Raw genomic sequence first — 14,431 nt, 5'->3', positions numbered from 1 at the left:
TCTTTAATTAAATAAAAAATATTTCAGTTAAGAACAGAGGTTATGTACCTTCAACGACTTTTCCTTCGCTATCAGTTTTACACGCTTTGATAAATTCTGATCCAGCCGCATAAAGTTCAAAGCAATGCGGCTTATGTCGGTCTTGTACTTCTCTAACTTGTATGTTTTCTAACGGAATAATACCACGTGGTTCCTTGTCCGTCGTATATTCGAAATAATATAGGCAATTGTCGTTGAGAATAAACCACCGTCTTTTCCAGCTTTTGTAACGTCCACCTGAAACAATCATCGAATACATTTAAAGTTATACGAATCAATTGTGTCAATCGAATGCATTATTTACCTGCTGTCTCCGTCAGGGCAGCAGAGGGACAAAGCGATAATAATATAAGAACAGGCCTCTCTTTTCAAGCATTAAAAGCGCTTTAAATAGGATGACCAACTAAACCACTATACTACGTACATTTCTGATTCACACGTCTTTTCTCTTCTTTTTATAATCACACGATTATCATGATGAAAAGTATAAAAAAAAAAAAAAAAAGCAAAAATCATATGACTTTTACAGCTCAATAAGCACACATAATAAGAACACCAATGATTATGAAAAGTCATCTAAGTAATATATTTTCTCTTCCAAGATATTTTGAAATTTGAATTTGAATTGTTCAAAACTTAATTTCTTTTATAATGAGAAACAAAAAGAAAAGTATATTTATTCTTGAAAAATAACTCTTCTATGTAATCTAGAAATTAAAACATTGAAATTTTCATAATCATCAGCTCGTGTGAGCATTGATACTACAAAAACGAAATTGAAGATTAGAATCATATTTGATATCCAATGGAAAGTTCATCAAATCGAGTCTTCATGCGATAATCGATGTTCCTTCGTATAATACTTTTTATACGTGATATAAAAAAAAAGAAGAAAGAAAAAATTAGAAACGTTAAGTAAAAAAAAAAAAAAAAGAAAAAAAGAAAAGAAAAAAAAATCACCGCTCGTTAATTTCAAATACTTGTTATAATCTTTAATTTCTTTTCTCCATCTTGTTTGAAGATTAATAGTTTCTCGGTATAACTTTTCTTACAGGGGATGCACGTATTTCGAAGAAGAGATCGGACGTGATTATTAGAAGTGACGCTAAGTCGAAAGGGACGAAAAAGTGTTGTTGGAAGGATAGACTATGAGAAGGAGATAGGTGGTCGGGTTGACGAGACACGTCGACAGGAAATTACCTTGCTTCCAAAGCCAGCCTTCCTTATCGGGGTTAAAGAAGGTGTGCATCAAATCGTTGCCATCGTCTTCCGGGATTTTAAATGGTTCCGTTTTTATACTTTCGTAAAGACTCTGTGAAGAAAATGAATTCATTTATTACATATATATTTATCGCATGTTCGCGAGTAGGATTTTTTTTTTTTTAACAAATAAATTCATCGATCAAGTTCTTTATATCAAATCAATAAAAAAAGAAAAAAGAATTGAAAAAAGAATTTTCTTAAAGAAGTTCTTTGGCTTTAATAAATAATAAAACGTTACGTTTAAATCGATCGGTATTTTTAAAAGAAAGAAAAAAAAGAAAAATTTTTTTAAATAAATAAAAACAAAAAGAAATGAAAACATTATAATAAATACATAGATAAAAGATCAATTTCATCAATGGCGCCTGAGAATTCGCTAAGGTTATATGTATAATAACGATCATAATAACGTCGTCGTTTAAATGGCGATCAAAACGATTCTCGTGTTATAACAACGTGGCGCTCTCTCTCTCTCTCTTGGTATGCTATTACTATACTCTCATAAATCTGTCATTAAAGAATCATTCCAACGGAATAGCGAGATTTCTCCTGACCCCTTATACCCCTTTAGCTATCATGGCGTCCAACCACCACACTACTACCATCAAATCTAGTAGTATACGAACGGACGTTCGTTCATTCCATCGAGGAGATACTTGCATAAGCTTGTCAATTGCTTTATATATCTCGTTGCAAAAGCCAATAGACCGTACATTTACTACATAAAAGAAACGCCTGACGATTCACGAACAAGGAATGTTAAAATTTTACTAACGGATAGAATACGGATCATAATTTGATCTTTCTTGTTTGCTTCTTCCTTTTTTCTCCTTTCTCAATTTTTTTAATTTAAAAAAGAATTTCTTTTTTATTATTATTTTATTTATTTTTTTTTCCCCTTAGGAAGTTTTACAAAGTTAAATCATTTCAAATTCGTCGGTAACAAAAAAGAAAGAAAAATCAGCACCATCTATCCAAGTTTCACGAAACTAATATGAATGAAAAAAAAAAAAAATCGTATTATGTCGGTAATTATTTTAACTTGGATTTCTTCTTTTTTTTATTTATTTATTTATTTATTTATTTATTTATTTATTTAGTTATTACCGAGCAAGCATTTATTTTTTGTTTCGAATATAAAAATATCTCTCGTTCAAGAAGTCAAAAAAATTCGATGGCTTTTAGATAAAAGATAACCATAGTGCAATACCACTTCTGCTATACTACTACTACTATTACTACAACTACTACTTATTTGCTTTGAGGGAAGTCATACTTTTTACGACCGGAAGAGGTCGAGAGAATATCTCCAAATTTGTTTCTTTCTCTTTTTTTCTTTCTTTTATCTTTATTTTCATTTTTATTTTCATTCCTATCCCTTTTTATAACGAAGCTCTTAGATAAGTAATAAGCGGTAATACGATAAACAGCTTTCAAATGTTATTAGATTGGAACTACGACGAGGAAAACTTTTCTATGGTATCTATCAATTTCATTAGGCTTGATATAGACATCAGGGCTTCTTTTCGTCGTATATACGTATAAATGATTTTCATGAAGTGAAAAAAAAAAGAAAGAAAAATAAAACGTTTTTAACGCGACTACGTCCTAAAAGAAAGACAGACAGTTTAAATTGGGACAAGAGAGAGAAAGAGAAAGAGAGAGAAAGAGAGAGAGAGAGAGAGAAAGAGAGAGGTCAGGTTAACGAGATGATAGATGATATATACATATGTATGCGATTGAGCCTTCGTTTCCAGGAAGATCACTCCCACCCCCCTCTTTTTTACCCATCCACTTGTATGACGACGAGTGGTCGTCACCAAGAGGCAGTATATTGCATAATTCGCTCGATCCTTTCCCAAAGGTTTCTTCCCTTCAAAAAGAGGAGAAGGGCGGTGTAAGAAGAGGAAAGTCAAGTGTACCGAGAAAACTCTGTGCCATGTGTCAGTAAAAAGATCTTATCTTTCGACGAAAATAAATTATCTCAATGGTTTTTACATGTTGAAATGTCATTACCTCTTTCGTTCCGTTAACGCGATAAATAATAATCGAACGAACGATACTCCAAGCAAAAATTATACGATCGATTTTTTTTTTTTTTTTGTAAAAATCATTCAAGTTCACTAGCTAAAAAAAAGTCTATTATTTAAATTTATCGACAAAGTCGAATTAAGAGGAGGTTTCGGTCCAGATTTTTTTTTTCTTTTCTTTTTTCTTTTTCTTTTTTTTAAGAAATAAAATCGTATAAAAGTCGGTAAAAAAAGAGAAGAAAAAAATGTACTTTTAATTTCATCCCCACAGAATGTTCTTCCTCTTTCTTTTACAGATTCACTTCCGCGATCGAAAATTTCCTGAGGTTTGAAAATACGTTCGATTTCTTTTTTTTCTTTTTTCTTTTTTCAGAATTGCGATAGGTAACTATCGTGCCACCGTAGAAGAAAAAAAAAAGAGAGAAAAGGAAAAGATGAGAGATAAAGGGAAAGTATAAATAAAACAAAAAAATGCAAAGAAAAGAAAAGAAAAGAAAAGAAAAGAAATATAAATAAGAACTCGATCGCGTCGCAATTCTATTCTAAGATCTAATAAAACGGTAAATAAAACTTACCACGAGTAATTCTCGTGGAAGGTCGCCGCCATTGTTGATTCCACGATTCATAGATATAAACTGTTCTACGCTGGGCTTGTCCTTGACGCTTGGATTATGTAGGGACGTGTTAAGCATTATAATGGCGAAACTGAGAACGTAACAGGTGTCGGTGTTGGTAAATATATTTGGATTTAGCTGACAGTATCTCTGTGCGAAACACTCCATCATCCGATCTATTTTCTGTGCTTCGCCAGGCAAACGAAAGGACCATAAGAATTGTCTCAGTGCCTGTACCAATATAAGATCGGTAAAATCATGGAGTTCGACGAAGGCACGTAATACGCGCTCGTTAAAATCGTGACGTTCTCCAAGATAATCGCCAATCGCTGTCTTGTTAAGGCCCTCCCCCTTGTAAAGGAACTGTGCAACATCCTCTGGCGTTGGTGCCAACAGGTTGTGCTCGATCAGGTACTCAATGCCCTTCTTCGGGTCCATGTTGAACTTCTTCCGTCCGATCGACGTCTGCTTTGCCTTGTTCGTCGGTTTCGTTTCATTCGCGACGAGGCCTCCGCCCTCCATCGCCTCCATCTCTGCCACGACCTCACCAAGTTCATCTTTCAATTGCTGGAAAATAAAGATCGTACGATGAGATCATACGATACTTCACATCGAAGAAGAAAACATTCATATCATATATTATGTCTGTCTCTGTGTGTGTCTGTGGGTATTTTTATACATATGTATATACGGGGCGTCTCGTTTATCTCGACAAAATTTCAATATCCCCTTGAGGGACTGAAGAACCCGCAAAAAAAAAAAACTTTTTTTTTAACAGATTTGTTGTTTTGCACGACGAGTGTACGGCATATCGTGTCATTTTTTTTCTGTTTTTTTTTTCTTCCTTTTTTTTTGCAGGTCGCATGGCAGCGAAAATTTCAATTTTTGGGAACGAATTCATTTTTTGCTTTGAATGGATTTTTTTTTCTTTTTTTTTTTCTTTTTTTTTGAGGTTCGATCGCACCTTGTTCGGACGAATTCAACGAATCTTGTCATGTGAGATTATTTATTATTATTTTGAAAAATGTTATAAATTATATTATGAATTTTGTTAGTTTCTGTGGAGTATAAAACCTGTATCGCTGGTTGCCGGCTGTTAGGCTGATATATATTATGGAGAAAGTCAAAGTTAATTTCGTTTAAATCGGTAATTTGAGAAGCATAAAAAGAGATAAGAAATTCGTGTATGTGTGTTTGTGTATATATATATATTTAATTATGTAAATTATCGATATATATATATACGTATAACGTGTTTAATTTATAATTATCGTAGCGTTTTAAAGTAATCGCGTGCACGCGATGTTTCTCACAAATGAATTTAAGAGTGAGAAACAGAAGAAAAAAAAAAAGTTATCGCGAAAGCGTCGAACGACCGAGGAGCGTATTTAAATAATATTTTCTTTCCAAAATACTTTTAAATATTAATAAAAAAATATACATCATATATACGTTCTTTTTCTTATATTTTAAAAAAAAAAAAAAAAAAAAAAAAAAAAATAAATAAGAAATTTTCAAACTATCTACAAACTAATTTCAATATCAAACTAATTTCATTATTATGAAAATTTATTAAAAACGTAATAACGTTTCGAAATGTATGATATAACGTCTCAATTATTCGTATTAATAACGAACAATAAATGTAACTAGAGAAACAATCATTTAGAAATAGTAATCATTCCGAAAGTAACTATCTATTATTATCCATAACAGTTACTCGTATTTAGCCATACGATGATAGAATATGTAATTTGCGTAGATTAATTAATAGATATGGAATATCGATCGAACGTTGGAAATTACCGAAACTAGATTCGTGTTTTTGTCGGAAATAAAAACGGAAGATAATATTGTCCCTCTTGTCCGTTCATTTCCATATTTCTCTCGTCGCTCAAAGTCATTTCCCTCTCTCTTTCTCTCTCTCTCTCTCTCTCTCTCTCTCTCTCTCTCCTTCTCTCTCTCTCTCTCTTCCTGTCTCTCTCAATAAACGAGTTAGATCAGCATTCGAATGTAACCTAGGTCCGAGTTGAGTATAACCATCACCATTATTATACCAACATCATTCTCAGCCTACAATCGTCCTTCCTTTCTTTGCATCACAATGCATTTCTGACAAGGACGATGATGTATATATGCATATGTATATATGTATATATATATATACACACAATATATATATAAATATAAATAATAGTATATATATTATATATATAAATAGAAATATCTATATATATCTATATATATTATGTATATAAATAGCTGTATATATATTTATATATATTTATATATGTATATATATACAAACAATATATATAAATATAAATAGCAGTATATATATTATATATATATAAACAACAGTATATATATAAATAGTGCTACATATATATGTATAGTGTGTGTGTAAATAGTAGACGGTCATGTTAGCCTAAATAGCAACAAAATATAATTCTTAACTACTGTAATCTTTTACAACGATTACATTACTTTATTATTACTCTCATCCGTAACAGCGACAAGGTTCTCATAATTTTCTCGAACAATAATAATATTTCTCTCATCGAGTAAGGCCGACGCGGGCGGAAATACCACGAATTCTATATCACAATCGTTTTCTATGTATCTCTATGTATGTATGCGTATGTGTTTATACTGCGCGCGCACGTCTCTCTCATTTCTACGAGATTTCGAAATAACGCCGGAATAACACTCTGTTTCTCCTTTTATCGTTACGATAAAAGTTGAATACCAATGATGATTCATTTTCTTCTCTCACCCTCGTTTTTATTTTCGTCATTGTATTCGGTATTAACCCTCTTAAATACATATAGCATACTTAAATACGTTAAATACATTATGTATTTAAGTGTATATGTATTGATGTACTTTCGTCTGAAATATTTCTTTATCGAATATTGAAAAAAATTGATTTATTGAGAATTAATAAAAAAAAAAAATAAAATAAAATTATCGCATAACAAACATTCAGTCGGTAAGAAGAGATCTTACTTTCCGATCGGTAATCGTTCTTTACCATATTTGATTATTTTCTTTTTACGATTCTGATTGAGATTACGTGTGTTATTGATTATTTCTGAGAGATATGTTCGCATATGTGTGTGTTTGTTATAAAATTTGATTTAATTAGATCTTTTTTTGATTTCTCGAAAAATGACGACAAAAAAATATGTATGAGGAGAGAAAGAGAGAAAGAGAAAGAGAGAAAGAGACAAATAAAGAAAGAAAAAGAAAGAAAAATCCTAATTAATCTTTAAACAAAGGATATCCGGTGTAATTAACGTTACCACTGAAGACTTTCTTTCCCACCCCACTTGACTCGGTGAACGGCGGAAATTCTTTACGACGAACGTGCTTGAACGTAAAAAAATTTACTGATTCGCACGATATATCTCATTGTCTTCTTTTTTTCATTTAATAACTTTATTTAAAAAAACGAAGAAAGAAAGAATATTAGATGCAATTGTTCCTAATGTATTGCTATAATCATATTACTATAATGTATTATATATTACTATAACATATAATAATAATATAATGTAAATTGCAAAAAATTGTTCATTTAAAAAGAATTACATACACAACGTAATAACATCGTAGATTAAAAAATAATTGCATGGTAGATAAAAAATCCCTAGATTGAAGAAGTGTTTAATTCTAAAAGTCCCTAAATCCACGAAAATGCCTAAATTCATGAAAGTCCCTGAGGAAATGCTTAGTATTAAAAAAAAAAAAAAAAAAGAAAAAAAAAGATTTGTCTAAAGTTCCTTCTCTCGTTCGAAGTCTTCTTATATCAAAGTCCTTCAAATCCATAGAAAGTCCCTATAGATAAAAAAAAATCCATGGACTGGTTTAGACTCCATAATGCCTAAATCAAAAGTCCTCAGAAGCGGGATTAAAAACCTTAAGTGATTTCGAAACAATGAATTCTTTCACGAAACTTTTTACGTTTCTAGTTATGCTTACAATTTCGCGAATTGAGAGCTTATGGTTTTATAATTCGAAAAAAAAAACAAACCAAAATAAAAACTAACCTAAAAACTTTAGAAGAGGAATAAATGATACTTAAAATCACCTAGGAAAATTTTGAGCCCATCACCTAGAGACTATTGGCCAATCTCGTAAATACATAAGATGTAATTAAAATTAGCATAACGTGAAACGTAATAAAAGTAATATGAAAATTTTATACGACAAAAATTAAAAAGAAAGAAAGAAAAGAATATAATTGTTCGAACGTTTGGAAATAACGCGACTGACTAAACAGGAAAATTAGAATTCTTTGAAAAAACGACAAACAACATCAGAGGAACGTGCAATTTACGGTCTCCCATTGATCCGTTTCACCAGTGGTGTTGCTTTGACAACGGCGACCTTGAACAGACTTTTTTCCGCGAATGGGACAAAGCTAACTTCTTTCTTTGTATAGTCCTAAAAGTATTTGCTTAGCTGTCGTACTCCTCTGATGTATATGTGGGTATATGTATGTGTTTGTAGTATTATATATATATAGATATATAATATAATATATAGATAATACATATATAATACATATATATATATATATATATACATTTTAATGACGACACAATACATGACGCGACACGCATTGCACGTGCACACATATGCACACGTACACATATGAAACAAGGTTTATTTTACGCAAAGGATATGTTGGAAACGTGATCCACAACCGATTACGTACGACAAACGGTGACAAATGTTCCTATCATGCCGGAACATGAATTCATAGAAACGTGAGTGAAATCTTAAGGTCATATCGTATGCACGTGTGTATGTGCACGCGTGTATGTGTAATACATTAATGGAGAAATTTGATTTCTTTATCCTATCCATTTAGGATTAGTCTGTCTTGTGTATTATCATTGGTATATTGATACAAAATAATTTATATATTATCTGTAAAATACATTATATATATATATATACCTAAAATTTATTTTATATACTGTAAGTATTATATTATTTATATAATATATTATACAGTGTATTATTGTGAACTATACTAAAATATACACTATTATGTAATACATCATTATATTTATATCATAAGTATCACATTACATATATAATAATATATAATATTATACAATATAATAAACCATATATAATAGTATTATATTATTATATAGTATATTTGATTACTATAATATTTGATAGTATATAACGATAACAGTATAATAGTATACATTGTTATGTATACTATATAAATTATTGTTTATAAACAATTATATAGTATATGTAATATGTTAATACACACTATGAATAATATATACCACCTACGACGATAATATGTATAATAAATACATAATGTATGCGATTAAAGACAAATACTTCGATTAGGTATTCATACGTATTATATATAGTTACATATCAGAATACAAAGTTTTCTCGGAAATAAAAGGGTCGTCGACTGAAAGAGGAGGGTACTCTAATGAAATTTTACGGTATTATGCAAAACACTGTCTAGGAAAGGTGGCGTTGTCAAGTGCAAATGAGTACTTTTACTATACTTCGATTAATACGGTTATTTATTCCTCGATTGGGGGATATAAAGGATAATTCGATAATTTCCGATCAAAAAGCTATTTATAGAGAAAACTAGACGAAACTAAACGAGGTAGACGAGACACGCTAAATTAAAATTTTCTTAGATAAATATTAAAATAATATATATATATATTGTTTGCAAAAAAAAATATAGTTCGATAATAAACCAGCCATTTTCTTTTCTTCCAATATATAACATAATGTTCGAAAATTCAATGAGAAAAATCCTCTTAAAAGCTGGAGAAGCCTATGGATAAAGACGGAATCGATAGATAGGTAGATAGATAGATAGATAGATAGATAGATAGATAGATAGATAGATAGATAATTCTACTTAATCCTCTTACGTCACATATCATGATACTTGTATTATATATCTGATCGATTAGATCTCTAAAAAGAAATTGATAAATTACACTAGCATGAAAGTGTATTTAATATATTATGATATGTATGTATATACATATATAATATAATATAATATAATATAATATAAATATAATAATATATTATAATATAGTTATTAATATATGCGTATATAACTAGGATTTATTCGAATTGGTATAGAGTATATTAATAATATATTAATACTATTGCAATATAATTTAGTATAATATAATTTATATATATACTAAATTGATATAATAATTATAATATATACTTGATACAATATAATTATACTAATATAAACAATATATATACTATCATTCTTTTAAACGATATATAACATTCGTATGGACATAAAAAAAAATTTATCGGGATTAATTAAAAAAACAAAAAATAAAGAGAATAAAAAAATATTTTATATCCGACATACATACATACATACATACATACATACATACATACATACACACAGGTATTTACATATGTATAACTTGTACAATGAAAGTGAAACAACTAACATGGATCGAACGACATTTTTCTGGATAAACGCACTCACGCACATACACACATACCTCGGAGTTTTCTAGCGTAATGGCAGACCCGCGAAAAATCGATGTCCGCCCGTATAAACGACGCGCCCATTTGCGATATTACGCCGATCAGAAGTATATCGTGGAAAATCGTACGAACATACGACCATAAAATATTTATCATAGCTGGACAAGTGGAATAAAGGGGAAGAGAGAGACAGAGAAACAAAGAGAGAGAGAGAGAGAGAGAGAGAGAGAGAGAGAGAGAGAGAGAGAGAGAGAGAGAGCTCAATCGAACATTGAACGAAGCGGTTACAACGAGAAATACACATATATAAATACACTTATACGCACGCACACGTGCATGTAAATATACAGCGAATACACACACACATATTTTGTGTGTATTCTACGACACGTGGATATCTCTCATAATGGAAGAGACACCCTCGACTATCATAATGAAGAGCATGGAAAAACATGGTGTTCTTCTTTCCCCCCTTTCCCCTTCTCTCTCTCTCGCTTTCTTCCCCTTATGTGTTTTAACGTTCGTTTCCATGAACGTTTCAAGTATTGAGAATACAACACGGTCGATAAATTCAAAACGATTAAGGGTGTAGATGAGAGAGAATGACTTTGCGAGAAAACGAGCAGATGGCTTCAAAAAAAAAGAAGAAAAATAAAAGAAAAGAAAAAAAAAAGGGAAGGCATATCATTGAAACAGTATAAATAATTCAAGAAATATTTTTACACGATCACTATGTATGATTACAAGGAATACTTTCAAGGAAAACAAACTTTCATATACAGGCAAATATGATTTTGTTATAATCGTTCGTAAGAAAAATGAGGTTATGTTCGTTATTGTAATACTTCGTTATCATTATACATACGTACGGATATGTACTTACGTATTTACGTATAGTCAGGTACATACGGATGAGGTTATGTTCGTTATTATTTCGTTTAATCTTATGGAAACAATGGGGGATAGTTAGCTTTTATTTTTCAAAAAGATAAAAAAATAAAGAATGAAGAGTTTTAGTTCATGTTTTGAAAGAAAAGTTATCCTAAAAAAAAAAGAAAGAAAGAAAGGAAAAAAAATAAATTCCCTGAAGAGAATTCCAACATATATATGTATGTATGATTATATATATATATATATATATATATATATATATATACATACGTACATATGCAGTATCTGCTATATGATAAATCCTGATTCTCTTTCGTGTATATCTTTTTTCTTATTTTTCAAAGCGAACAAAGAAAAAAAAGAAAAAGAAAAGAAATGGGAAGAGAAAATTTTTAAACGGTGAAAATTCAATCGCGTTCTTCCTAAAACTTTTTCTTAAAACTTTTCATTAAGAAAAAAAAAAGATATATAAATAATTTATCTACATTGTTATAAATCCTAATTTTCTAAACTTTTTCCTGTCCCATGCTTTCTCTTTATTCGGACGATAAAAGATTATAAAAATCTGCAAACTCACTAATTAGAAAATTCACTTCATTCAGTTGTATAATTTCTCAGCAATAGACAACAGCAATAAACAATAGTAACAATGATATAATAAAAACAACAAAAACGTATTGTAGAAGACGTAATAGATAGAACGTTACTCGTTGAACAATATCTCTAAAATGCAAAATAAAACGGAAGTCAGACATTGTGTAGGGTAAAACACCCCTCTCCCCGTTCCTGCTACCTAGTACTGCTACTGCTGCCACCACCGTTGCCAGAGCTTGGTCGTTAAATCGTGAATATGTCTACGGAAGGTGTGGCCCTACGAGCATAACACCGATCGAAGGGGGCGATAATGCTTACGATTCGAAGGTAGAGTCTCTTTTTCTCTCTCTCTTTCTCTCGTTGAAAAAAAAAGAGGGCTGCTTCGCTTGAAAACGATACTCGCGTTTGCGTAATACTCATGAGTATAAAAAAAAAAAAAGAGAGAAAGAGAAACAGAAAGAGGGAGAGAGGGGGAATACAGAGGGATAGAAATACAGAGAGAGAGAGAGAGAGAAGGGGAAGAGACCGACCACTTGATATTTTATATCTGATGTTGTATTGGTGTCTGGTCGACGACCAAAGGGGTGGATTATGACGATTCGTCGTATCGCTTTGATAAATCGTAACGCAACTTAAGCAACAAAGAGCGATAATATGTAACAGCAACAGCAACAGCAACTGCAACAGCAATTGTAATAACAACCGCAACGGCGCAACAGGGAACAGCAGTAATAGCCACCACAAACGTAGGGACTTGCGTTGCACGATGCACGACCCTTTCTCCTGCTTTCCCTCCTATTCTCTATCCCTCACCATCACCACCACCATCACCACCACTACTACCACCATCAGCAGCATCACCACTGGCGGCACAACCCAAAAGGAACGAAATATTCCTGACGCTAAATCTTCTCTCGATTGCCTTTCCCTTGTGTGTAGGTATGTGTACGTGTATTTACCCTTAATTAGTTGCAGGTATTAAAACTCGGTCGGGTTATATACGGGCGTAACTCGCGATTAAGTCCGAACACTAATTAGCAAGGAAGACGTACGAAGGGGTTCGTTCTACGTTTCTATTCCGTAGGTAAGCGATGACGATATCGTGATATAATATTTTATTTATTTCATCTCCATCGATCGGTAACGATGAAATTTTTTCTTTCGTATTAAATAACATCCTTCGTAATTTATACCGAAAAGCCATCGGAAAAAGAAAGAGAGAGAAATTGGAAGAGAAAAATTTCATAAAAAAGAAAAGAGATACTAATAACCTAGAATGAAAGAAAAAAACAAGATGTCGACGACGAACGAACAAAAAATGGCGACGATGTATGAAAAAAAGGTAAAAAGAAAGAAAGGAAGAAAGAGAAAAATTAAATTGCAATCTAGACGATTCGTTAATACCGAAGAAATAATGTCGCACGGCCGGCATTTCCGCAGCAGCCTATTTCGACGCGACTTTTTAAATGCATCTCTCCCGTCCTCTCTCTTCCGAACCCACTACAATTACAACCACCACTCCCACCATCGCCATCACCATCACCATCCTTCCTTTTTCTTTCAAGTTTTCTTCTTGTTCCTTCTCTACCTATTCCCGATATTCACAGGCGGACTCCTATTCTTTACTCGTAGTCTACGGTAATTTGCATTTTTGCCTCTGAATTTCTTTTCGACGATGAGAATTGAAAGAGACAGAGACAAACAAACAAACAAACAGACAAACAGATAGAGAGAGACAGATACAGAAAGAGAAAGAGAGTTTGACGGATGGTAGCGGGGTTAAGAAGAGAGGGGAAAGACGACCAGAAAAAGATGAGTTGGGCCGGAAGACCGACCTCCTCTCTTTCGTTCTTGTCCTCGATGAAGCTCGTTAACCGGACAGTACCAGCACAGGCGAGCACAGGATACGACAAGGAGAACAATAAAAGCATGGTCGCGTCTTCGTCATCGGCGCGTATATTTGGAAGAGAACGATGTTGGTCTCTCCTGTTTATACGTATGTGTCAAGTGTATATGTACGTTCATAGAGGAGGCACGGAAGCATGAACATGGACATGGACATGGGCATGGACATGGACATGGACATGGACATGAGTATGGGTATGTATGGACATGGACATGCGTATGGGTATGGGTATTTGTATGGTATATACGTACGTGTATTAGTGTATGGTTTGTATATTATATACGTGTTGGTGAATATATATATATATACCTGTGTGTTTGCACACGTATATGTACTCCCTTCCTCCTCTTATGTTCTCTCTCTCTCTCTCTCTCTCTCTCTCTCTCTCTCTCTCTCTCTCTCTCTCTCTCTCTCTTTCTCTTTCTCTCTCTCTCTCTCTCTTTTTACAATCGAGTTGCTTTTGTACTGCAAGATCCGCATCCGGCCCCGCAAACGGAAAGTTGCGTTCGACTCGTCGATGCGTGAGAAAAAAAAAAGATGTATGTACGTATGTATGTATA

The 14,431-nt window shown here is 32.3% G+C and overlaps 1 protein-coding gene across 4 annotated transcripts in view; it reads right to left on the bottom strand.

Moving 5' to 3' along the window:
- LOC127062612 (cytohesin-1) overlaps positions 1-14,431 on the bottom strand; it is a 65,446-nt gene that overhangs the window by 4,689 nt on the left and 46,326 nt on the right. For 3 of the 4 annotated variants that reach the window (XM_050991144.1, XM_050991146.1, XM_050991142.1), the window contains 3 exons: positions 3,908-4,513; positions 1,240-1,351; positions 49-279 (listed from right to left, as the gene is read on the bottom strand). In XM_050991144.1, the coding sequence (XP_050847101.1) occupies positions 49-279; positions 1,240-1,351; positions 3,908-4,513 (949 nt within the window). The remainder of the gene's footprint in view (positions 1-48; positions 280-1,239; positions 1,352-3,907; positions 4,514-14,431) is intronic. The other variant, XM_050991143.1, reaches the window with a different exon arrangement.

Source organism: Vespula vulgaris, chromosome 3, assembly GCF_905475345.1.
Source record: "Vespula vulgaris chromosome 3, iyVesVulg1.1, whole genome shotgun sequence".
NCBI classification, from domain to species: domain Eukaryota; kingdom Metazoa; phylum Arthropoda; class Insecta; order Hymenoptera; family Vespidae; genus Vespula; species Vespula vulgaris.
This window is presented reverse-complemented; position numbering and strand designations above follow the sequence as displayed.